Raw genomic sequence first — 25,158 nt, forward strand, 5'->3', positions numbered from 1 at the left:
AATCTGCCCTACGCCGAACATGACGAAACCTTGAATATGCTCAAGTCGACACTAGGGTCAGACAGTGAGGACTGTCTATATTCACTGCTAGCACAACTGTATAGCGGGCTCGATTAGCCGGAAAGCCAGAAAGTACCGTCCGGATTGACTATAGGATCAATTTGAATTTTATTCTTTATACAATCATGAAAGACAACAACGCATGACAGGAGGCTACATATCAACCCGCTGTTTGAAGAGACTCTTGCCCCTCAGCCATTGTCGATAGCGCTTATAACGTTTCTTCTCATAATCCTCGGCCACCACAGTCAGGCCTCCCTCCGAGACATTCAAAAACTCAGCATAATCCGCAAGGTTCTCCTCGGCATTAGCTTCCAGAGTGGCCTCCTCTACGTTGCACTTATTTGCATATTCCAGTAAATCCAGACTGGATTCATGCTCACGAATGGAAGTGGCAGTCAACTCGTCTTCAGAGGTCACAACAAGTGGAACCTTCAAAGGATGGTTAATGTAGCGTTCGTATTCTTCTCCTTCTGCAGCGGTCACAGACGGGTTTAGCGAGTCGGTCACCAGCTGGCCAAGAGTCCACTGCGCAATTTGCGTTTTGCTCGGAGTGGTGACCGTCGACTCCTGAGAAGAGTGCATGGAACTGAAGGAGTGAGGCAGTCCGAATGATGTAGATTTCATAATACCTGCAGACGGTGGTAATTTATCAGCGGAAGGCGGCTGATGAATCCAGTTGTAGTTGGACTGGGATGTTGCGCTACCGAGTTGTGGGCGGCCCGCTGGATCGATGGAGGTCTTAAGCGGTTCCTGGATCTTGACGCTACGTGGTGGGTGTCGTTCCCGGTTGATTTGATCGTGGGGGATCCGGGGAACAAACGGACTAATGTCGTAGGGGGCGCCGGAACCAGGCCGGAATGGAAGATAGCGGAGCGTTGAGTTCATTTTGTAAGAGAATATTTTCGAGAATGACGACACGGCTAATGGCCTATAGTACTCGAGCCAGTAATCATCGTAGTGAGAGAGAGGTTCCTTCGGAGGTCGCGGAGGTGGTGGCACTTCTTTTTCCTTCAGATTCTCCGGGGTGTACCAGCAAATGTAGTTGGGACGCCTCTTGTTGGACCAGGATCGCGGGTCAGCGTGGTGCAGGTAATAATCGGTCGACAGATCCCACAGCATCGGCTGTCCTTGGGAAAAAATGTAGTTCCCGAGGAACAGATTGTAGGCTTCCTGGCGCTGGGCATCGAGAAATGAATTGTTGTAGTACCGTTTGAAACTTTCCACCATATCGCGAGAATGACTACTCCACTGGTTGATCTTGCGGTATGTGGCCATAGTGTTTACCAGATGCGAGCCTCCGTACTGGATTGCAATGGTATCACCGTGGTCGTGCCACATATCAGTGAATAAGTTGACAGCATCGGTGTCGTACTCCACAGTCGTTCCATCAATAATTCCCAAAGCGTGAAGTTGGTATCCCAAGGCGCGCTTTCCAATAACGAATTGAGCAGCATTTGTACGGTCTAAACAATCGATGCAGTTCGTCCTGGCGATGCCATTTTGCAGACGCAAGCCAGATTCTGCATCATAACCGTTCTTGAAGAAGCCGGTCTTTGGAACAATCTCGCCCGCGATATGCTCTAATGTTCCAATGACGTCTTGGTCTCTGCTTTTTGCAGCACGGCTCATGTCCCAGGGCTGATAGATAATCTTCTTATCCTCGGGCAGGAACTGGTTTAGATACTGGATGGCGTTCGTGTACTCCTTGAGCAACTTGGACTCCCGTGGGGTTCGTTCTCGCGATTTTATCAGGTTGAGCACATAAACTGGTGCGCCGTATCTCTCAAAAAGGTTGTCAAAGTGTAGTGCAGCAGCGGAGTAGAAGGGGTCGACCAAGTTTAGTTCAATATCAGGTTTGGGAGACACCCCTGAGTTTTCCTGTGTCCAGTAGAGCGGAATACTCCCACGGTGTTGTACGTAAGAGGTGTACAGCGGGTTAGCATAGAGATTTGGACCGGGAGAATGAAATGACGTGGCTGTCATCTCGGACACTATCTGCTCCGTTTCAACATCGTTTGCTACATAGCCTAGATCGTTCGCGCCTCTCTTCAGGAATCGGGCCCCTGCGAAGAACCGAGAGCGTCGCGCAATGATCGTAATGTAAACTAACCGCCCGTACACTGACATCTTTGCCTGTTCAACATATCCATGAATGATTGGTAAACACCATTCCCAAGGATTTTTCAAAGTTTCGAGGGCCGGCCCGAGAAGATGGTGATTCCAAATGAACATCGTATTGTAGTCTTGCTGAAGGTGTTTCGGGTGTCCGTCCTGGTTGGCGGTGCGTTCCCGACAAATGTTGTGCTGCAAAGTGTGGGTGATATCGTAAGAATAGCTGAAGTAGAAGGATCGGGTTAGATCCAAATTATTTAAGATGGCAATATACCTCGCCTCCTCCGGGTTCTTCTCCGGGCGGAGACGAGACGAGCTTGAAGTCGTCAACGAGATGAGCTCCGTTCCATCGATCTGATAGACATAGTGACCTCCGAGCATAGCAACCTGGCTTCTCTTGGTCACCAGAAGCATGTAGTAAGCATCCGTAAATCGTATAAACCCTAGTAAAGCCCATGCACTGCACTTCAGCTTCAACCCACCCGACCGTTTATTTCCATCATCGATCGTATCCAACAACTGGCTCATCTCCCGCTTGCTGTAAACAATATCATCCTCTGAAATGCTGAGGTCCCCGGATTCCGACGTTCGATCGATCTTGAGAATCCTAAATCGGGTATCCGACAAGTCCATTCCCACCATGTAGAATCGGGTGGCTGTCTCGTACAAGGAGAACTTGTGCATGCGATTGATCCCTTCCTCTCCTCCGGTGTCGAAGAAGGCCGAGCGTTGCTTTTGCGCCGAGGTGGGCGTAGAATCCCGCTCAAAGGATGTTGCAACCTGGGGCTCTTCATCTCCTGCCTCCACCCCATCTTCACTCAGGGCAGGTACTGCTGGGGATGCGTAATGTAATGGGGTGAATGGGGAGGCTGCGCGAGGTGATCGGAGGCCATCTTCGTGATCGATAAAGCTTCGAGGGGCCGAGTCAGGCTGCTCTTCTGGGAACTTGGTGCTGGAGCCGGAGGTAAACGAGGCATCGGCGTAAGGAAGGTGGAGATCTGAGGTGGAGTTTGGCGAACTGGTATCTATCAAGGACACCGCTCTGGAAGACTGGTCGTCCAGTGGACCGAGGCTTTTGTCTTCCGCGGAGAGGGACACTTCATCCAGACTCTCCATAATGAAGGCAGAGGCTGGTGAAATCCCGCACCAGCATCATATGTATTCTCGGTTGTTAGCGCGCAGCGCCTATGCGAAAAGATAATCGAAACGGCGACCAGAGTAGTAGTAAGTGACGTCGGACGCGGGTGAGTGGTGGGGGGGATCGACTTGCGACAAGGAGCTTCACGTGATCGCAATCACCCCAATGAGGCACCGATCAGATCTTGGGGTAGTTAACTAGATACCATCATCCAGTTCAGCCCAACGAAAAACCTCAGATAATGGGGATAGGATTATACAATGGCATCAAATGCCTACTACACTGAGAAACTTCCTCGGGTTTACGAGAATAAGATTTATGTTGGATGAAGACATTACTGATCACAAAAGTACTGATACGCACTCGGCAACATACAACAGTCTTGATCAGGCGGTTATTACCCCATGCATTGATACCTCCCGAAGAATAATGTGATCCAATTTGCAAGCTCCATATTATGCTTTGCCACTATCGTCTTGCCAACTAGTAACAGTAGATCTGAAGTGATCTTCGACCTAAATACATCCCGAACTCCACGACTGGATATAAGGGCAATCTCACTCCCCACGTTCCGCTTTCTCAATCTCTGCCAACGCCTTCTGTATCATCTCTTGCGTACTCACCCGGGAGAACAGAAGCTGTGCCGCCTTCAAGCCATCCTTCCAAAGATGCCACTTTTCCATTGTGAAGCGCGGTCGCGGAGGAGGATCATCAGCGTCTCCGAATGTTCGTTGGACCTGACAGTTCTCCCACATTCGCTGACCGGCATAGATATACCAGATACATGAAATACGCACGGCCTCTTCCACCAGCGGATCGCATTCCTCAAACGTTTCTCGACACGCCCACAGCGCATATAGTGATGCGTCAATGGCATGGCCGAGATGGTCTGCTTTCGCGGTCAGCTGCGCCATAAACGCATTGCGATTCTCCCACTCCTGGAGTTCGCGTGGAGGATACTCCATCCGGGGATCATCGTCGACCTGCTGGGCGTACTCTGTACGTGACGCCAATTGCAGGGTTAGCCGTGGAATCAACCGCCAATAAGAAAGAAGGAAGGAAGGAAGGAAAGAAAGAGAAGAAGTATATAAGTGAATAGGTGTAACGTACTGGGGTCGTATGTGAAAGAATACATATCCCTCAAGTAGACTCCGAGATAGGGGAGTTCAGTCCATAACTTCATGCCCATTGACGTTGGCTCTTGGCCCGTGTCAGGATCGACAATCTTGGTGCGTTGAAGATGGGCAATGAATTCGATAAGCTTGTGCTGCTGCGCAGCTGGAGTAAGATTAACAATTTTCACAACCGTGACCATGGCAATCCATGTGTGTGTGCCATCGATCTCAGTCGGGGGTTCCCCTCCCTCCTGGTGTAAGACCTCGCGCACCCGAAGCAGATTTTGGACTGCCTCGGTTGGTGAGACACCAGGATTGTGTACCAGCTCACTGATGACTTGGTATTCCGGTCGCGCAAGGAACACTTCGCCGAAGCCTTCCATCATGAAAAGGCGTTTCGAGGTTTCAGGAAAGCAAGGTCAACGACACCATTTGAGTGGTTTAAATAAAGGATGTTGGGGCAGGCTGGGCTGGCGGTCAGCACTAGCCGGGATACCTGATCAACTTAGCAGCCAACAAAACTCCTTCAGAAGCAAGGCCTGGTTTGGATGTAGTATACATCTATTTTAGGTGTTGATAGATTCGAAAGACAATATTACTGATAGTGCTACTAATAGTAGACCACTAATCCCAGGCCAAGGGAAATAGGTTCAAATACATATTCACTATATTTGGAACCAATAAAATAATCTACTGTTGTCACTAACACATATTTGCTACCCAAAATAAGGGAATATCCATCGGTACTAGTAGGTAATCAGTGCCAGTGAATATTGAGCAAGGATATTGTACACATGTGATCCATCAGTAACCACACCGTCTCATTAGGAGTCGCTTGCTGCTATTATGATCAATTTAATAACATACGCTAACATGATCACTCCTTCTACACTAATCGAGTACAACGGTCCTATAACGGAAAGCCATCAGTTAGGGGATAGCGATTCTGAATATCAGTGGCTATTAAATTTATTATGAAACTGAACAGTTCAGAGATGATCAAGACTAGGAAGGAATATACACGCCTGCTATGGTTTCTACATTATTATGACAGAGATAGAGGTACAGACACCGGACAGTATATTAGATTGGATCATACAACCTTGACCGACTAAAGTCTTCTGTGAAGAGAGACAGAAAGTCATAGAAGTAGAATTATTCAGGAGATATGATGAATACTCACGTTTGGAAGTGCGGAGGAGGACCTCGAAGGGCAGGTATCTTGTGCAGTACTAATGTTTAAAGATAAGGAGATTCGCAAGACGTAAGCAAAAGACAAACACATATATTATCTACTTCGCAGAGCGCGTATGAACATAATAACAGACTAAAGATACTTGACGAATATATTTTCCGTATATCCATATTTTCTTCAAAAGCTTCAAGGTCGCAGACTTCTGCCTTTGGATTATTTGGATGATGTTACATACTGAAGTTCATACGATCCTCACTGGCCTGCATGTAAAGGCCAGAGTCTCTACATCAGAGAATTTTGATAACAGCGATATTAGCTGGAAACGTTGCTAGGGACTTTATAAAAGAACTTCTGAACCTTATCACTGACATCAGGTCCAGTATCTCTTTAAAGGGAGTTCCTACGTGCGACAAGACGTAAGTCGCGGTATTATTATATGGGCCAGCGATGTGGGTGGAGATGAGTAGTGAAGTAGTTGAACTAGGGATTGCCGCAAGGTATGAGAACGATAAATCAAGAAAGAGAGTCGGATTTAATTTGCACCTAGTTAAAGGTCGCTCTGGCTCCTGGAGTTACTATTTCCGAGATTGTCCTCGGGCCTGTCTAGTCTGGTTCCCTGGTTAGGACAATGAGTTGCTTAAGAGCTTGGCTACCAACGCCAGGGCCTGCTGGGGGAATGTCTGGATTCAGGAAGCCTGCGCCTTCAGCTTCATGTGAGCCTTCATGTACTTTATGAGCTTCCGAAAGTGAGTTAGAATAGTAAAGTATATATACGTGACGATGAAGCAAAGTTGCTCATCTTGATGGCAGGCCCTTGTATTATGCCGAAAAGCATAGTTGGATGTGAGAGACCATGGCAGTGTTGTAGCAAACAAACGCAAAATGAATGCGATTTGTAGGCTTGCCCAAAGATGTACGGGTGTAGTGTCAACCCCTGCGCACAGAGGAGGGGGAAATGGTCAGAGGCGTAAGCCTTCCCGACCAACCGGATACCCCTGCACGAAGGGTCGTCTTCAATGAGCATTTCTGGATGGCGACGTAAGGCTTATGAGGTTGAAAGCGACTTCCAGTTTCAAATAATAAATCCCCGCTACCGAGGCGGGTGTCAAAGTCTACCCGGCGAGAGTCGTAAGGCTGACATTGGGTAAGGTCTGATCTCAGAGTCGCTTCGAAGTATGGTAACTCGCTGATGGGCCTATAAGGGAGCTGCAGCCTGCGTCTATCCTCGTCTCTTCGGGCGAGTTAATGAGCATGAGGAATCAAATTGATGGGGTATATCAATCTCAAGATAGAACAAAACAATGGATATACTGTCTAGAATCGAGCGGCCGGCGGTTTAGCTTCTTGCGTAGTACATGATGCCGCATTTCCCTGACGACAATAGCACGACGACCTGATTGGAACATCAGCCGTTGCAACTGTCTGTTTTAAGAAAGGCTTCACGATTTGAGCTTCAGCCGTTCGGCCCAGTCTGTTCAGGCATTCGTAGTATCCATGCAGCGCCCATACATTGTTCGGGTGCTGCCTCGCACGAGGCAGTGTGTCGTCAAATCCAAGATCAGCCTGGTATACCGCTGCTGCCTCCTGGACATGTCCCTGTTCTAGCAGGAGCGCACCGTACGCATGACGGGTCGGTTGCATCCACCCCCACGGCTCGTCATATGGTAACCCATCATCCAGCGTGATAGATCGCCGTAGATGGGTAAAGGCCACGTCATAGTTGCCACGGCGATACTCGAGCTCTCCATCCAGCATAGCGTCAGCCACAGCCAAGATGTCCAGACACTTGTTGGTAAATAACATTCGGCTGTAAGGTACACGCTTCACAGCCTCCTTAAACAGCGCGCTCTGTTGACTCGCTTCATCTATCCTCCCAAGCGCAGCCAACGCCACTCCCTTCCCGTACTGGATCATTGCAGTGGTGACACAATATAGCTGCGTGTCATGCGGGTATTCAAGGGCAAGAAGATCCTCCCAACGTCCAAAGCGAATCAGGACATGCACCTTCATGCTCACAAAGCCTTCCAGCCAGTCAGCCATAGGCGGGGATTCGATACGCAGGAGCTGCTCTGGAATAGATGACTCCAGACTCTTTACCGTGTCCAACGCAACTTGCGACTGCCCCGCAAACATCGCCGCATATACTCTGAAGTGATAATCATGCGATCGATATAATGTATAAAAGTTGACTGCGCCCTCACGGGCAAGGAACTTTTCATCTGCTCGAATTGCATCAGAGTTCGATGCAATCGCCCGTCGATAGTCACCACAGAGAATGTCCAAATGCGATGGCATGTGATTAAGATGGCCTGCATCAGGTACTAACCCCCGCAAATGGTCTGCTACCCTGAGTGCTGCTTCCGGCTCACTGGACATCTCCATTAAGTGGATGTATAGATGCAGGATTCCAGGGTGTCGTAGCGCCTCGTCCTGGGTCAGCGCCATATCTAAGACTTTCTTGATTTGCACAGTATGCGCATCAGCTGCAGGCTGACCAGTTCGTAAGTCCCAGAGGGCCCATGGAGTTAAGTTCATGAGAGCATCCGCATACAAAGCCACCACATCTAAATCATTGGGAAAGCGTAAGTAAACAGATTCCATGGCGTTAGCGTACTCCTTGTTCCAGCCGTTGAAGTCATCGGGCGCCACGTTCTGAGGGTATCGATGTTGCAGGGCTGCGATAAGCGCTGCTTCCACGGGTTGGGTGGTTGTGGCGTGCGTCTGGGCCTCTGCGACAGCTTCGTGGGTACGCTGCACGGCGACTTCGAGTTCTTGCTCGTCGAAGGACTGCCAAGTTTTGTTGTAGTTGGGACCCAAGGTGTATGCAAGACCCCAGTATGCCATCGCACAGGACGAGTCATGTGTGATGGCTTTTTGGAAACAGTTGGCCGCTGCTTCATGATTGAAGGCATATGTCCAGATGAGACCGCGGTCGAACCAGAGTTGAGCCTGAGGGCTGGAGGTGGTCACCGGTCGGCGGAAGGAACCGAAGTCGTAATAATCATCTGGTTCCTGGGCCGACATGATTGAGGAGGTGTGAAATTATTACAGCAAAGCAGAGCTAAGTAGAGATACGTAGGTGGCTTGCCGATGCTGTTCCTGAAGTTGAGGGGGGATGATCCCGTAGTAATATACCAATAGTAGATGGTGAGTAGTAGTAGATCGTTGATAGTGAGGATGTCCCCGCTATCGAACCAAGGTTCCCAGGCTGCAGGGAATAACAATAGTCCGAGGACGGTCACATAACTATACCAGGTCCGTTCCAATCGTCACAACCAGATTCCATCATTGACTGATGATCTTGGAAAAGGATGGTATTCGATGAAGTCGAGTAATTCGATACTTTCGACTGCTGAATGACGGGCGCGAAGCGTGCTTTTATTTACTTTCCTGAAACATCAGGGCCAAGTACCCAGGACGAAGACTGATAGCTTGTAGGCAACTGGCTGTGTGCCGGTGGCAAGGAGTAAAGGTAGAAACTGGCTGTTGTTACACTCATTTATATTCTATATCTTTTCTCTAGTGTTGTGTTTGGGTATGTTATCAACTTCGTATATGTACATAAAGGTTTGTATTCCGTCTGCTCAGTGATCCAATCGTCTTTAGCATCATAGTGTTGCTTCAATTGGCCAAGTAAACCCTGCATGGACAGCGTCTTATATAGCAAGAAGGCTCGATCAGGTCAAAGAGTTTGGCCTGAACTGAAATGCTTTCGAGCCATTTATGCCTTTTTTTTTCTCCTCGGTTGGAACACCGGTAAGGTACCGACTGCAGAGCAGATCCTTAACTGCTATATATCACGAGACCTCTGGCGTGGCCCGCAAGCTGCCGAAATGGAAGGACGAGACAAAACAGAAAAACGGACAAGTTCCCACCCAAGTCTAAAAAGCAAAACTATGCCACCATAACCAAAATACTTTTCAGCGCTGCGAGCGCTGTGACCGCATGGTCGACTGGCGACGGATAATGTCGCCATGGTTCCATGTCTGGCTTGCGCGGTCTTTCGGGTCGAGACTGGTAGAAGCCCCGTGCTCCGGTCGACCCTGGGATTGCTGGCGGTCCATAGACATCTGACTAAGACTAGAGGTGCGACGGCGCATGCGCCGTTCTGCGTCTGCGATCTCATTCTGATTCAAGGATTCCGAAGGGAGCAGAATGGCGCGGTCCAACGCATAGGGCAGGCCACGATGACGGCCTCGGATTTGCATCGCAATTATGACCAGCTTGGAGAGAACCTGAAATTGGCTGGAGAAGGATGCATTGACTCCGGGATACCCGAGCGAAAGACCAACGGTGCCATACGCTGAGACAACTTCGAACAGCACGGACCACACTTGGAAGGAATACTCATCTTGCTGCTGGAGCCGCTTGCCTTCCACAATAGTAATGATGAACAGGCCCAGGAACACATACCACAGATCAAAACTGAGCTGTTTGCGCAAATGCGCTCCGATATAGCTGGGCGCTGTCTGGTTCTCATCCGACTCATCATCCTCGGTAGAAGCGTAGATGCCTAGACTCTTCTCCTCGTAGACGTTGGTGCGCCGTAAGGAGATGGCAATGGGGAACACGGATATATACATCATGATCAAGTAGGACACCTGCACAGCCGGGTGTAGGTCTGATACAGAGATAACAGCCAATCCGGCGGTTCGAGTACAGGCGGCCTGGAACAGACCGTCCACGATACGGATACCAGTGGGCAGGGATGTGACGACCGAGTCATTCAAGTCCAGAATAATGAAAAAGATCAAGTCAATACCATTCAAGGCCACCAGAATCGCAAAGAGCCACCACGTGGCATTCCTCGGAAAGAGTAGAGTGAAGCATCGACGTGGATGATCAAGCAGAAAGCGGAGTTCCTCCCATAGCGGGGTTTCGGCACGAGTCACTTTGGACAGCGCCCAAATAATCAGGCGCAGCATGCAAGGGAACCCCGTATTCCCGATAATGATCAAAAAAGTCATGAGCAGGAGCGGGAATATCGCTTTCTGGAATGATGATAGTGAGTCTGGCGTGAGAGTGAAGCCGACGTCGTTGAAAGCCGATTGAGCCATGAAAATGGCCCACCAAGGGCGACCCTGTCCGATTTCCTCAACCACCTTGCCCCAGTGTGTGGTCATAATCCAAGGCACGAGGCACAGGATGCCAAGAATGTGGAAGAAGGCATAGTAGGAGATTAGTACTACTGCCAGAGTCTTCAATGCCCGATACTCGATCCCGCCGAGCTCGTCACGTTGTTCCTCAGTTAGGTCGACAAAGTTAGAATTCCGACCAACCGTGGCATTCCAGCTGAGATACGGCTGTGTCGACCGTTCACGTTCTTGCGTAAGAGTGCGGAAAAGGTTGTGTAAGGTTGGTCGTCGCGATGTCAAGCGACCCAGTTGCGAGGCATCGCTTTCATTCTTTGTTTCACGGAAAGTGGGACGTGTATCTAATCGGGGGAAAGTAGAGTTCCGCGTCCTCGTTCGAATCATATCTGGCTCGTTAATCGTGATATGGGGCCCATCAAGTCTGCGCGGCCTATCCTCGTCCTTATCCTCGTCCTCGTCGTCCTCATCCTTGCCATTCTCGTCTTCTTTGCTCATATCACATGGGCTGCGCTCGGAACTCGAGGAGTTGCTAGACGTGCGAACGGGTCGATTTGTCTCCTCCTCCTCTTCCTCCTCCAATACCTGGGGTGCGCCACCGTTGTCATACTCCCGAGGGCTAGGTATCCGCAGCGCGCCTTTGTTCCTCCGTTGATTCTCCAGGAATGCGATGTGATGTTCTGGGCTCAGCTGAGCCGGAACACGAAGGTTTCCTAGACTATTTCCCAGTCCAATTGCTAACTTTTGATTGAGGGCATTGTTCGCATCTTCGCCCAAATTTTCGGGTGGATCCCGCGCGGTGGGAGAGGCGGGAGGTGAGTCCTCGCCGGATTTCTCCTTGGCCTGCTGTCGGCTCCCCGGCTGACCTAGTGTGTCGCGCAGGACGACGATGGACCGACCAGCGACCCCAGCCTCTTCCCGGGAAGAAGACTGACCATCCTTATCTTCGCTTATGGTACGGAGGCGGGAGCGAGTATGGCGAAGGGCGCGCGCATCGCTAACGACATGCTGAAACCGCTTTTCGAACCAGTAGAGACGCACAAAGACCAGCACAGTGTGGATAAAGATGGGAGTGGTCAGCATGGAGACCACATACAAAACGATCTGCTGGTAGGTGTGCAAGGTATTAAGGTCGACGGTGTTGAGACCGCTCTGGGTGGCGGCGCCGGCCGATAGGAAGAGGGCATCGGTGTAATCTAGATTAGCCCCTGGATAGATGATGACTGAGGAAAGCAAAGCGGTGGCGATGATATAGACATAGTGGATGAGAACAAAATTCATGCGCAGATTCTTTAGCCATGGAATGTGGGAGGTGAAGCGTGAAGTGACCGAGGTCGCCCGCCGCAGCACGGCGGAAAACATCCTGCGGTTTCACCCGCACCGACTGGGACACTTTGGATTTGCAGGGAGGGAAACTGTATCGGTAGGAGAATAACGGATAGGAGGTTCGAAGAACGAAGGGGCTGCCGAATGAAGACGGCTGGTTGCCGATCAATATGTACTAGGCGGAAGGAAAAGAAGACGCAGACCAGGCCAAAGTCGCTGCAGGTCAGAGACCCACAATCGCAACAGCACTTTGAGCTGAGGAAACGAGGATCAACATGATTTGAGGAGAGTTATATTGGAAGGAAAGAAAGGATGCTGGAGGCCGGGCGCAGATAAGGGGACACAGAAAGGTCGTGGAGAAGAAAGAGAGGACGGGAAGCCCCGAGATGCAAGAAGACAAGACAGGTGAAACCAGCGGCGGAGGGGGGGAATGACGACTCGGTTGGATGAGATGGTCTGGGAGGGTGGTGATAAAGTGGCCAGCTTTGAAACCGAGATTGCTAGACCTCCACTATCTATGTCGGTGAGCACCCACTTGATTTATGGTGGTTGCTGGGGGAAGAAATAAAAAAAATCGATTGGAAGCTTGACAATTCGACAAAGGAGGCCGGATTGGCGCAGCAAAGAAAAGAGAAAAAGTATCAGCAGAAGAACCGGAGGGTAAAAAGGCGCTATGCCGATCGGTCGAGCGCGGAATTAAGAGACATGCTGTCCACGGACAATTTCATTGGAGCCTAATCAGCATCTCTGGACTCTATCTCGCAGGTTTTAACGTTGAGACTAGTCCCGAGTAGCACACGGCTTGTCTTGACTTTTTGTGACGGGGGAAAAAGGAAACGCGGGTTAGTTCTGGACCAGTGGTCACGTGAATGTCTGCCAATTCTCTGCGGCCGGCCATCGATCGATCGATCGATCAATCTACAATCTACTCTCTACTATCTACTACCTGTCTATTTGGATACAGCAAATGGAATTTAAATAAGTAATATCCCTCCGTGTAATCTACACAATTTTCTTTCTCAATGTATACAGGTCTTTATTCCCTAAAATCCACCGTACATTGACGGCAGGGGACGCAGATCCCATCATTTTCCGTGACATCTCCGGGCCCCTTTGGCAACTATCTATTTCTAGAAGGACGTCCGAAAACGGCGCGTGCCGCTGGCTAAGTTATGTTGCCTGGTTCCGCAACGCCAAAAAATTGACCCTACGCATCACGGAACCCAGGCCCAATACAGGTCACCCGCAAATATCCGCTACCGTTTCCGATCCAGTACATCTTCTACAATGTGAGCATTGATGATTCGATGAGGGATCCATCAAATGACATTGATAACATCGGAGATGTCGGGCTTGGCAAGAGGCCAGGTTCAAATGTTGCTCGGTCCGAGTGTTGCTGGCTGGCTTTTCTGCTGGTGTCTCGGTATGCTTGCTGATGTGATGGTAGGCTAAGAAATCGCAACTTGCGGATCCGTTCGCCTCTTGAGGCGGAGGAAGCGGTTTCAAAGTGAGTTCTTTCGTTGTTCACTTCCCCGGGGCAAGGCTTCTCTCCACAATCACCGCCGTTGTCGTTTAAGGCTTCCAATGCCCTTGTGTCCCGAAGACTGCTCCTTTCCAGACGATTGTATTGAACGAATACTACCAGTTTCATTATCAGAAATTGATTTCTCTGCTTCTGACTCGGAATTTGATTCTTCTGATCCGGAGATGGAAGTATCCGGGTCGGGCCTATCGCTGTCTTCCTGAGGATGAATTGGATAGTTCACTTTCTTCGGTGCAGTTTCAAGCGACCTCAAAGACGAACTGTCATCAGTCTTGGACGTTGATCGATCCATACTGGAGATTTTGTCGGTCTCGGTTCCTTCTTCCCCTGATTCGTCATCGGAATCAACATATTCGGAACTTTTGAAGTGCTTGTTTGATTGGCTCTGAGAAGGCGTGATTGATTTCGATTTACCTCGACGCTTGGGTGGTTTTGCCTCCACAACAGGGTCGTAGAAAGCATCCGGATTCCCCATGCTACGCCGAGTCAAGACCTTGCGCCTAATCTTGCGAAATTTGTCTCCACACTGCTGCCTGGAACGGCAGTTTTCCATGCGGTTGCTGATCTCTCCCCAAGAAATCTTAGATTCATCTATCTCATAGATATCCCGGCCAACCTCATGGCCCAGGTTCTTCATGTGGGTCCACCAGTCCTGTAGATACTGTAGTAGTGCACCTACTTCCCATTCAGACCAGGGCCCTCGGTTCATCGTCTGGCGATGTTCGAGGTGATTTCTCCATCGCTGTATCACGTCGTCATCGCTTCTACCAATCATTTTGGCGATGTGAGCCCACCTGGGCCCATGGCGCTCATGAAGCAATATAAGTTCGTCATCTTGCTCGGCAGTCCAATAATGTGGCTTCTGGGTTGTGCATTGGAAATGTCGTCTCATGAACCGATAAACCGATCTCTTATCGCGATGTGGGATAATTTCATAGATGTTTTTCCAGAAAGCCACTTTTGTGGTAATATCCGTAGGACAAGGGAAGGGATTTGACTTGTCCCTTTCTGAATGCTGAATCATGAGGTCAAAGGTGTCGCTTGCCATGCCGTGGGTGGTGCAAAAATCTAGCTTGAAGGATTCCAGAGCTTTAACTTCTTCTGGCGTGAAGAAACCAGTTGATTTATTTTCTTTCCCTTTGCTGGCATCCGAACCGCGTTTGCCCTTTTTGAAATCCACCAGGCCTTTGAAATTCTCGGAAGGTTGTTTTGATGTTGTGTTCAAATTTGCTTCCGATTCCTCCTGGGCAGATCCTTTCTCTTGGTCCTTGCTTCCTGGGTCTGGGGCGATCAAATCTTCTGTTCCTGGGGAAGGTGAAGTTGAAGGTACATCCTGCGTGAGTACGTCGGGCTTGTGCGTGGCCTTGTCTGCTTTGCCGTTTTGTATCTGGCTTCCTTTGGACTCGCGGACCTTCTTGCGCTTTGACGGACGATCAGTGGATGTATTATGCCGCGATGATAGAGACGTTTTCGGTGAAGCAGGCGATATATTACGGTCTCCAGTGGTGTTATCCAGAGCTCTCCTCTTCCGTCCAGATGTTGTATTGTTGGTTTGTAGCTTCTGCTTGGCGCCATTTAAAGGTGTTATAGGGGTCGAATGTATTTCCAATTCCGATCGATTCTCTTCTTCGGAATCCTCGGGGGCATTCTTACGCCCTGGGGAAGTATATTGCGAAGACGAGTCGCCCATTTCGAATGAAATTAAAGAAATCAGTCTCCCAGTGAAACCCGAAGACCTGACAAAGAGCTGTAGAGACAGCAGAAATTATCTGAAGGGAGTGAATGGGGAACAATCTGTCAGACAAAAGATTTTAGAAAAAAAAGTCGCCGAAAAAAGCTTGCGAGCGGCGCGAGCGGCGCGGCGCGGCGCGACTTTTGGCGGTGCCGTTCAAGCTTTCTTTAGCGGAGAGACATTCCATCCATTCCCTGGTAAAGGCGGTCAAGGTTGATAGTTATAAGCTCTTTTCAGATGTCGCATCCTCTGCCTTGCTTCTGTGCAGCCGACACTTTTTCCTGGGGGAAGGAAGCCACCAAGGAGTCTTTCGCGAAGAGAAAGGAGTGGTCACTAGTTGAGAATCCCTACTTGCTGCCACCCCGTCGAACCTCGGTCTGACTAAATTCCTTTTTTGCTTTTTTCTTGATGGGGTTTCCCTGTCAATGGCGGTCAGAAAGGCGGGTGCTAAAGATGGGCAGAAAGATGCCGGGATGATGTACCCGCAAGGCTGTTTATCCTAGATAACTAGATTGTGTGTATATACTAGGACACCCGATCGATTTCGACATATGCAGTGACACCATCCAACAAACAGCCCAGACGGTGGTAATAGCTATAAACAGAGGAGTTGTCACATTTTCTAAAACCTACCAGGTTATCTTGCAAGCCCTCAACACGGTGCAGTTCACCCATCAATCCTGAAGTCTGCTTCTTTCCTTCACAGGCCACCTGGGTAGTAGCAGCGACGTGCAAGATTGGGCCTTCATATCCCGTGACAAGTCAAGATCAAGTTGAAGAGGATCAAGCTCAATGCATGAGTTTTTGATTGCTGGTTAGGAGATCACTAGTCAGAAACCACCGGTCCCGAGCTCCAGATCGGATTTCCCAAGTCCTGTGTGATAGTGTGATACTGTAGTGTTTAATGAATGCGACTGTGTCACCAGTCCATATACCTTCCATCCAGTCACTCATTCGCTTCCCAACTACTCACGACTTTCAAAGGGTTGTGAGGTGATGTCTAGTGTACTTCCTTCTTAAAATAATTTTCGGGTCCTTTCACACTCTTAAAGTATATCCCATGATTGAATGAGAACCGACGTATTGGGATGATTTCATCCAAGTGATACAAGCTCGACATGGACTATGATTTCACCCTTTTGTCATTGATATTAATAGCATGAATCAAGTCAATGAGGCGATGTAGTTTGGCTTTTTTTTTTTTTTGTTTTTGTTTTTCTAAATTCATTTGATTGTACCCTTGCCAAGGCTTAGGATCTCCCAACCCTCATTCGCTTCACGCCATCTCCTACCTTTCTCCCAAAAGACTCTCTACTCACAAGAGATTGAGGAACAGTACAAGGAAGGACTCAGCTCTTATCTACTAGAATCTTTCTGGATTCCAAGAAAAGGCTCTTTCGCCTTCAGTGCCCTACAACCGAAGAAACAGCAAGGACTTGAAATGCATTGGATTCATCATACCTGTGAGTCACTATCAATGTTCATTTGATTTATATAGCTCGTATAGAAGTTGTCAAAACAAAATTCTGCCAAGTAGACTGAGTTGATATATTGACGGCTCCCAGGCAGCAGGGGTGACAAAATGTCTCAACAGCAGTACATCTCCTATTTGGGATAGACAGAAGAACATATGGTCAGTCCTATCATTTCTTAGTCGATTACTTATAGGTCATACTTACCTGCTACTATAGCTACATTTTTACCGGGAAGCACAAGTTTGAAAGGCCTCTCCATGGGACGACGTCATGTATGGTAAGAGGGACGTCCTACTTATGTTTGGATTGATTTCAAAGTATATTTCCTGGGAATATTGATCCTTTCTTGTACTTTCCTTCTCGAGTCAATGCTGAATATGCTTCCTTGTCACTACGAGCTTAGGTATATAGTTTTACCATGATATTTCGTTACTCTTCAACATCCTATTAGCTGAAGTAAAAATGGTCTAGAAAGCGCACTTGAATGCTAAAATAAACAGCGGAAAACTAAGGTACACCTGTCTGGTAAGTTCAATGATGTCGGAGTTTAGGTCATGCTTCTGGTTTTTGATCAGTGGAGGCCCCGACTTTGGGTGACTTGCCTTATGTTAATCCTGAAAATCATGATCGTACATTTAGTAGTGGTCTAGTAGTGGTAGTAGGACTATCCTGGATGAGCTTCCAGACAAAGTGACCTAAGCAAGAGGTTTCAAGAATATGTATGTAACTAAAATTAGTATGCATCCTATGGATGAGCATGTATGATCTAATGAACTAGAGACTTTTGTGTTCAGCTTCGTGAAACATATCTCATAGTATGTAATATTACTATATGCTTTCTATACTATATCACATACCGTTTGGACCTCGGTATCGGTGACTTTACTGAATCAGTGAGGGACTCTACCTGTCTACCTACGATACACTAGGCTTCTAGTTTCCCTCCCGGAAATATATGTTGGAAGAGGGAGTTATAATATCTCTGTGAAATCAAGGAGTCTGAAGTACAGGTTAGGATGGTATACCTCAAACATGAACAACACACTCTCAGGGCACGTACAACAGTCCAGATTGTCGCAAGGTCAGAGCCTCATTTCCTATTGAAATCTTGCTCAGAGAGGGGTAAACAGGATTAACCTGAGAGTTGCATTATTTAAAGGTGCAGCAAGCTGCGGATTGTGGGGCGCAACTGGGCCAGAAGATAATACAGCTACCAGCTGGCATATGCTGCCAAGAGGACCGTTCGCAGCAAGTTTCAGAGAAGGTGGGTCAATCAAGAAGGGGCTAGCCGTACGGCTGTGGGGACATATCCTTTGCGATTAACTCTCGCGCTACTTGGGTGCTTCCGCTTCGTGCGGCTACGCAGGTATAAGCTATATAAGCATTTTCACATGGAGATCCGACGGAAGGCTAGATCGAAGGCGGGTTCTATCTAGGCCAGAATTATCTTGAGCTATAGGCTATTGAGGTAGGCACTGCCTAGAGGCCCAAGTACGCCCCGTCTGGGTTACCCGGGAAGACCAAGCCTACCAGGGAACTTGCACTTAAGGTAGGACGTAACTAGGAGCAGAGATAGACAATAGTGATTTACAGGTAACTGGTGAGCCACCTGTGACGCTTGTCCGATGACAACTTTTATTTCTTCGCGTTCAACAGAGGTATATACGGTTTGTAGATACGCGACATTGCATGACATAGTGTGTCGTACATTTTGCGCCATATCACCGGGCACAGCACTCTGGACCATTTCATTGCTTCAGATAGTGAAGTACTTGCACAGCTAGCATCTTGTATACCGAGCTCGATCAGGCCAAGATAGAAGTTATATTGCATTGAAGATCGATGCCAGCGGCCGCACTAACATTTAGTACGTCGCACTTTGTGCGAGGCGACGCAAGGTCGACTATGGGGAAGAGAGCCTCGTTCTTCAGGGTGGCATAAGCCTACCACCGTCGTGCGGGCATAGGAGGGCACCGTGTGAGATTTCTCAGGTCGGTGTGGCTTGCCATCACGGCAGCTCGCTGCTAGGCTAAGAGGAAGCTGGAGCCCGCAATTCAGCTCGTTTTTTCGAGCAACTTAGGAAGGCATGGATTGTGAGTTCCATCGTTTTGCTCTCAACAAGCAAAGTTAGGCATTGAATCGATCGAACAATATCAAGATTTTTGGTAATTGTCGCATGCCGTTTTGTATATGTGGGACGAGAATATGAGTCAAGTATCGCGGATTCGCCTTACTGAGGCGCGCTATGGGAGCGACATTGGTGGTGTACGTGTTGACTAGGATATCGCTTGCTGGATGCTGAGTTGACTCAATCACTTGCCTCTCATTGGCCTTGAACAGCCATAGGTGAGGGAGCTACCAGCGCCCGCATATCGGTTTGTCACCAGCGGAGGCAGTGACATTGAGAGTGGAATCCTGACAACCCAAGTCATCACTTTAGATCAGCCCATCAACCCGCCCAAAACCACGCGACCAACGCTATTGAGTTCACTCTTGGCCTGGTGACGGCTGGCATCCTCAAATTCGCGTATGATCCCCGCCACCATAATCTTCCTTATCTTGGCATCCGCCTTGGAAAACATTTCCCCCAATGCGACAGTACATACTGAAGGTGTGAAGACTAGCGAGACCAATCGGGTGTAACAATCAATGAGGATATCACACAGGGTAACAAAGGTTTCGAAATAGTCCGGTTCAAATGGCAATAATGGCGTCAGAAGATATGTGTATTCTTCACCGGGGAGGAGCTCCGAGGCCTCCGTATGCGGAAACGAGACGGTCGCTGCCGCCGCGCTGGCTGAGTTACTCGCCATTGACTTCAAATCTGACGGGTCACTGGATTGTATCGGTAGGCCGATTTCTGTGGCCGAGCTGGTACGGCGCGCTTTCGTGCCGGCGTGAGCGGCGCGCTTGAACATCTGAGGGATACGGGCGCGAGTGAGGGTGGAGGAGGAGGTGCCGTCGGGAGGATGCACTTGCTGAAAAGCCTCGAATTCAATTAAAAGGGTGTTGAGTGCGCGAAGGAATTCCACGGGTGTTGTGCTGACATCCAGAATCGGAGGCAGGGAGAGGCCCAAAAGAAGGTAATTGATGGCGCGACGGGCGAGTTTACGAGGCTCAAAGTATGGCAGTCGACTGATATCGGTTCGGGAAAAGTGAACAGTATTGAACCAGTAGATGCGACCTTCGTGCGCTTTCCGCAGATAACCCAGTGTAGAGATCCGCTTAGCGGCCATATCGTGGATGTGCTGATAGATTGCTGCTGCGCTTTGAGGCCCAAGTGATCCGCTACCACTCGTTAACGGGGGTGGCATGGACCCCACCGATGGGTCATGACTGATGCTGGATTTGGTGTCCCGGCGCGAAAGACTGGGGGCAAAAGTCGAGGAAATCATATTGGACATTGCTATGTAGTCGGACAAGGTTGCCTACCCCGGCATAAACGTGGATTCCGTACTCCGTAGGCAATGAGGATACAGGATTAAAAGGGGCTGGCTCGAGAAAGCGTACTAGTAGGAAGATCCGCGGGATCGGGAAAGAGATAGAATCTCCGTGCCACGTGACCGTGGTCACTGCGAGCAGAGACGGAGCCATCGAGTGTGTAGAGTCTAGGCAAAGTATGGTGGGTTACCGAATAAGGATATCATAAGCAGTCGTTTCAGTCGCATGGATTGCTGGTACTACTAGCAGTCGGCGTGCGACTGTAGTAGACGAGTTGATTGGAAATTAGCCCCATCCAAAACATGCTACAGATTAGTAGGTTTGACTGGCAAGCTGGATCATATATTAAAATTGAGACCTTCACAATATCCACTAAGCATGTTAGCTCAGGGGAAGAGCGCCGGGCTCATAACCCGGAGGTCCCTGGATCGAAACCAGGACATGCTATCTATTTCTTTTTTCTCCTTGCTATCCTATCTGATCGCTTTCTTTTTGTTCATTCAAACTATGGCCATAACGCAGGGTTGCTGGCATAGGCTGTTCACGCTACTTAATAGCTGGGTATCCATTCTTCCTACAGAGTACAACCGAGAGCATCCTGAGTGGCCGTGTTGCTGTCGAGGAGATTCCCCCGGTGTGTCCCAAGAACAACTGATGCTTTTCAGGGGAGATAGATATGATTTTCATATTTGCCATGATGACGGATATAGATGAATCGAGTGTATACATACCCGTACCATAATACTATTTACATACCAGTATGCTAAAGTAGATTACTCGAAGGAAGTAATATACACATTTATGCAGCAGGTGCCATTCGTATCTCGAAAAGGGCTAGCGTAGGGGTCTAAGTGGCTATACCCGAATGGGTTAGTCGCTGACTATCACCCCGGTTGGCCACTGACATGTGACCGACCGCCTTCCCAAAGGGATTGGCTCCGAGCTGAATGAATGAATAGGAAGGATATCTTCCGGTACTTGACCACCTTCTTTCCCCTCCTTACGAATTAATGGCCCCTTGAGATGACCTAGTATCAGGTCTTCTCTGTGGCGAGCCCCAATACTTTCTTGCGGCTTTGTGTTTCAATATGCTTCTGCGCTCGGCCACTTCTTACTTGACTAGAACTGGCCAGGGGTATCAACTATTCCTAGCATGACACGCCGACTTGTATGTCCCTTTTCGTCTGATCATGGAGCGGTCCTATCAGAAGATCTTAGAACTAATAGGATATCGCTATAGGTTCGAGCGGGCGTGCAGCTCGCAATTTTCGCATCTTTCATCGCTCTTCTCGTCGTGACCTTGGACAACAGGTTCCGTGTCCTTCCTGCCTCCATCCACGGCCATCTTCCATCCCACTATGCTGGCTTCGCCATCACCGACATCACCGTTGTGACTTGTTCCTCCATCAACGTTTTTTCGAACTGTCAACCGAGCCAGGAGTCCTGGTCCCAGGTTGAGAAAGACCTCTACCTCCGCACCGGTTGGACCTCAAGCGCATTTATTCGGTTTGAGCGAAAGAAAGAGGAAGAACTGCTTCCTACAGACAAGGTTGTTATTGACCTTAAGATTAGCCGACTTGTTCCCGAGTATTCGGAGGATCCTGAGGCCCAGGGAGAGACATGGGAGCAAAGACCCGGTGGTATCTGGCTCAAGCGAACCGCTAAGCGCCACGCGAGTGACTCTGGAAAAGCAATCACCGCTATCGATGTCCTCTTCGGTGCCGATGCAGTCGATCCGCGAATTGGCTGGGAAGTCAGGGATACTCCATTGCTACTGGATAGCCGTACGGAGGAACTGGAAACTCGAATCAGCGTCCGTCGGGGAGATCCTCCCAAAACGAAGAAACCAGTGCCCAGGATAAACGAGAATGGGCGCTTCAAGATCATGCAGCTGGCTGACTTGCATCTGAGCACCGGCCTAGGGGCTTGCCGTGAACCCGTCCCGGCTGAACCCGTCCCAGGGCAGAAGTGTGAAGCCGATCCTCGGACGTTAGAGTTCGTGGAAAGGCTTCTAGACGAAGAGCAGCCTGATTTTGTTGTATTGAGTGGCGACCAGGTTAATGGTGAGACATCGAAGGATGCTCAGAGTGCTCTTTTCAAGTCCGTTAAACTCCTTGTTGATCGCAAGATACCCTATGCGGCCATTTTCGGCAACCATGATGACGAGGGTAACCTGAAGCGACCGGAGCTTATGACTATCTTGGAGGATTTGCCGTACTCTTTATCTACTGCCGGCCCCGAGGAAATCGACGGAGTCGGAAACTATTATGTCGAGATTCTTGGCCGCGGAAGCACCACCCACTCCGCGCTAACCCTTTACCTTTTGGACTCACACTCGTACTCTCCTGATGAGCGGAATTATCGCGGGTATGACTGGATCAAGCCGAGTCAGATTCGGTGGTTCAAGAACACGGCCCAAGGGCTGAAGACCAAGCACCATGAATACACCCACATGCACATGAACATGGCTTTCATTCACATTCCATTGCCGGAGTATCGTGATCCCAATAACTACTACCGGGGTAACTGGACAGAAGCTCCAACAGCGCCGGGCTTTAACTCGGGGTTCAAGGATGCCCTCGAGGAAGAGGGTATCCTGTTTGTGAGCTGCGGACAGTAAGCGATGTCTTTCCCACCCATCCATGACTCTTTGCTAACCGCTTCAGTGACCATGTCAATGACTACTGCATGCTCAATCGAGATAACGAGGAAAAGCCGTCCCTGTGGATGTGCTATGGAGGAGGTGCTGGTTTCGGCGGGTACGGAGGATACGGGGGTTATGTGCGCCGCGTGCGGTTCTATGATTTTGACATGAACCCTGGCCGTGTGGTGACATACAAGCGGCTGGAGTATGGCGAGACGGAAGCCAAAATTGATGAGATGATGATTATCGACGGTGGCATTGTCAAAGGGCCCGAACAAGAAAAGTGAATTGGAGATTGATGCCTTTCCAAGGCGCTGATTGGTATTATTTCTCCTTTCTTTTTGAGCTGGGTCTCGCGAGACACATCTGGCGCTGCTTTCCGGACGATATCATTTATTCGAGGCTCTTTACATCTATTACTGGGGAGGCGTTCCTATTTGAGACTTAACCGGCGGGCATTCATTTCCTTCTTTGTATCATATTGGTATTCGATTCAAGCATCTTCAGGATGCGTGGGCCGCGATAGCAGGCAATTTCTCGAGAAAATTGATTATTTTTATCTTTTTATCTTGCTTTCCTACTCTATCACCACCACTTTTCATAATACACGCGCTCCGTGTCCCCGAGAAAGTCCTCAAGGCTGCTCACCACATCATCCGTCATCCCAGGCGGACCACACACATAACACACAGTCTCTTCCGCCTCAATACTACCATCGGTTTTACTGATTGCCTTGCGTAAATCATCCCGATTGATCCTCCGCGTGTGCAGGTTCAGATCCCCAGATTCCGCAAATTCAGTAAGAGAACTTCGATCCAAACCAGGATCGGTGATGAAAAGATCTAAACTGATCTGCAATCGACGAATCTGTGACTGCGACGCAATGATCTGTCGTAGACGTGAAAGAAACAAGATCTGCTGCAGACTACTAGTACCATTCCCGGTTACTGTTCCTTCTTCTTTCCGTGGGAGTTTCGTTGAGTACAGAAATCGAATATTGAATGATGGGTGAGGAAGAGCGATCTCATCGCCATTGTTTAGATGCGAGAGCATGGATATCAGTGGGCTAGGGTTGTTTTAGTATTTAGTTATGAATCATCTTTCCTGTTGGTGAGACGACAGAAAACACTCACTTGATCCCTACTCCACCTGCCACGAAGACTACATTTCGAACTTTCGTCAAGTCCACGCGGGAAGATGGTGGCCATACAAAACTCCCTCCGACGCGGATACTAAGTTCCGTGCCTAGGATCTGATCCGCCGGTCGCCAGAGCCATACGCTGGCTGGGTTGGAGGGCGCATATTGCACGGCTAACTCTACGTAGGGTGGCCGACCGCGCGGGTCGATGGGTGGAACGTCGGTTTCATCAGTGGTGATTGCCTCGGCGGGGAATTCTAGGGATGGGAGGACTTGTGCGTCGGCTGGAGTGGAGGTAATACTGAAGCCGCCTGCGTTTGGGATGGAGGGAATATGGACGTCCAGCCATTGACCCGGGAGGAATGTTAGGGGTTGTTGGGGGTTGGCTAACTGTTGGGTGTCAGTATGATAGTAGGTATATACGGTCGGTCGGAAAGCGGATATGTCGCTGAGAGTACTTATAGAGATTATAGGTGTGCGGTTGGCAATGTCATTTAGAGACATAGATCATTATGGAAAAGAAAATCATACCTCATCCACTTCCTGGCCTTCATCTTCGATATTTTGGACCTCCGGAGGGATAGTCAGCTGTAGCAGTCGCACGGAAGGATTGGCCTGTTCGATATGCGACAGCCGGACATTGTACAGTCGGTTCTGGCGGGGTTCGGCAGCGGTGCGCAATTGATGGGGCAGTGAGCCCTTCCGGTTTGTCGGGGAGCTCATGTGGTGTGCTTGGTGATAACAGCACAATTGGTTGGTAGCCGATAGCTGGCGCTTAGAGAAGAGAGCTGATGGGTGATGGAGAGATTGGACTGGGAGCAGTTGATGGCACTGCAGTACTAGTCGGAGTCTCCGCATCCGGAGATCCAATGAATGTTGCGAAGGACTGTTGCTTCTTGGAGATGGTAGCAGCAGTAGTTAGAGGATTCACAGGGCCAGCTGGCGGGATAAACATTTAGTGCCTTTACATGGATTAGAGTAAGTGATTTTTTGCCCCGAAATTGACTGTGTTGTAGTTATCAAGAGCGCATTGCTGGTTTGGTAGAAGTACGAAGTAGTTGAGTCGAGGCTAAATGGATGACGTTGGGGCATGTCATGTGCCTTCTTGGTTTGTTTGCAGCGAAGTGTAGTACTACTACTTTGTAT

General features: G+C 49.2%; 8 protein-coding genes and 1 non-coding gene across 9 annotated transcripts; 2 read left to right on the plus strand and 7 right to left on the minus strand.

Annotated features, from left to right (window-relative positions):
* Positions 1-155: 155 nt before the first annotated feature.
* On the minus strand, positions 156-3,374 carry BO79DRAFT_244441 (phosphatidylinositol-3,5-bisphosphate 5-phosphatase). Its single transcript, XM_025685371.1, has one exon. The coding sequence runs from the start codon at positions 3,289-3,291 to the stop codon at positions 214-216; it is 3,078 nt and encodes a 1,025-aa protein (XP_025541448.1). The 5' UTR covers positions 3,292-3,374; the 3' UTR covers positions 156-213.
* Positions 3,375-3,763: 389 nt separating this feature from the next.
* On the minus strand, positions 3,764-4,811 carry BO79DRAFT_192222 (DUF3632 domain-containing protein; the record flags this gene model as incomplete). The annotated part of the gene is made up of 2 exons (XM_025680882.1): positions 3,764-4,310; positions 4,424-4,811. 2 exons carry the CDS (start codon positions 4,809-4,811, stop codon positions 3,871-3,873), a joined length of 828 nt encoding a protein of 275 aa, XP_025541449.1. The 3' UTR covers positions 3,764-3,870.
* Positions 4,812-6,647: 1,836 nt separating this feature from the next.
* On the minus strand, positions 6,648-8,747 carry BO79DRAFT_208349 (TPR domain protein). The gene has a single exon (XM_025682379.1). It carries the CDS (start codon positions 8,645-8,647, stop codon positions 6,938-6,940), a length of 1,710 nt encoding a protein of 569 aa, XP_025541450.1. The 5' UTR covers positions 8,648-8,747; the 3' UTR covers positions 6,648-6,937.
* A 796-nt stretch (positions 8,748-9,543) lies between these two features.
* On the minus strand, positions 9,544-12,075 carry BO79DRAFT_143829 (potassium ion transporter; the record flags this gene model as incomplete). Its single annotated transcript, XM_025678349.1, has 1 exon — positions 9,544-12,075. One exon carries the CDS (start codon positions 12,073-12,075, stop codon positions 9,544-9,546), a length of 2,532 nt encoding a protein of 843 aa, XP_025541451.1.
* A 1,392-nt stretch (positions 12,076-13,467) lies between these two features.
* BO79DRAFT_6003 (MYB DNA-binding domain protein) lies at positions 13,468-15,431 on the minus strand. Its single transcript, XM_025689474.1, has one exon. It carries the CDS (start codon positions 15,270-15,272, stop codon positions 13,596-13,598), a length of 1,677 nt encoding a protein of 558 aa, XP_025541452.1. The 5' UTR covers positions 15,273-15,431; the 3' UTR covers positions 13,468-13,595.
* A 3,799-nt stretch (positions 15,432-19,230) lies between these two features.
* BO79DRAFT_244446 (uncharacterized protein) lies at positions 19,231-20,193 on the minus strand (the record flags this gene model as incomplete). The annotated part of the gene is made up of 1 exon (XM_025685372.1): positions 19,231-20,193. The coding sequence occupies one exon, from the start codon at positions 20,191-20,193 to the stop codon at positions 19,231-19,233; it is 963 nt and encodes a 320-aa protein (XP_025541453.1).
* Positions 20,194-20,605: 412 nt separating this feature from the next.
* On the plus strand, positions 20,606-20,677 carry BO79DRAFT_t86. The gene has a single exon. It is a non-coding gene; the product is annotated as a tRNA-Met (tRNA).
* Positions 20,678-21,226: 549 nt separating this feature from the next.
* On the plus strand, positions 21,227-23,414 carry BO79DRAFT_236730 (phosphoesterase). Its single transcript, XM_025684612.1, has 3 exons — positions 21,227-21,398; positions 21,471-22,846; positions 22,897-23,414. Exons 1-3 carry the CDS (start codon positions 21,384-21,386, stop codon positions 23,159-23,161), a joined length of 1,656 nt encoding a protein of 551 aa, XP_025541454.1. The 5' UTR covers positions 21,227-21,383; the 3' UTR covers positions 23,162-23,414.
* A 34-nt stretch (positions 23,415-23,448) lies between these two features.
* BO79DRAFT_236731 (FAD-dependent oxidoreductase) lies at positions 23,449-24,735 on the minus strand (the record flags this gene model as incomplete). The annotated part of the gene is made up of 3 exons (XM_025684613.1): positions 23,449-23,940; positions 24,008-24,402; positions 24,544-24,735. 3 exons carry the CDS (start codon positions 24,733-24,735, stop codon positions 23,460-23,462), a joined length of 1,068 nt encoding a protein of 355 aa, XP_025541455.1. The 3' UTR covers positions 23,449-23,459.
* Positions 24,736-25,158: the final 423 nt, after the last annotated feature.

Source organism: Aspergillus costaricaensis, assembly GCF_003184835.1.
Source record: "Aspergillus costaricaensis CBS 115574 unplaced genomic scaffold BO79scaffold_10, whole genome shotgun sequence".
Taxonomy (NCBI): domain Eukaryota; kingdom Fungi; phylum Ascomycota; class Eurotiomycetes; order Eurotiales; family Aspergillaceae; genus Aspergillus; species Aspergillus costaricensis.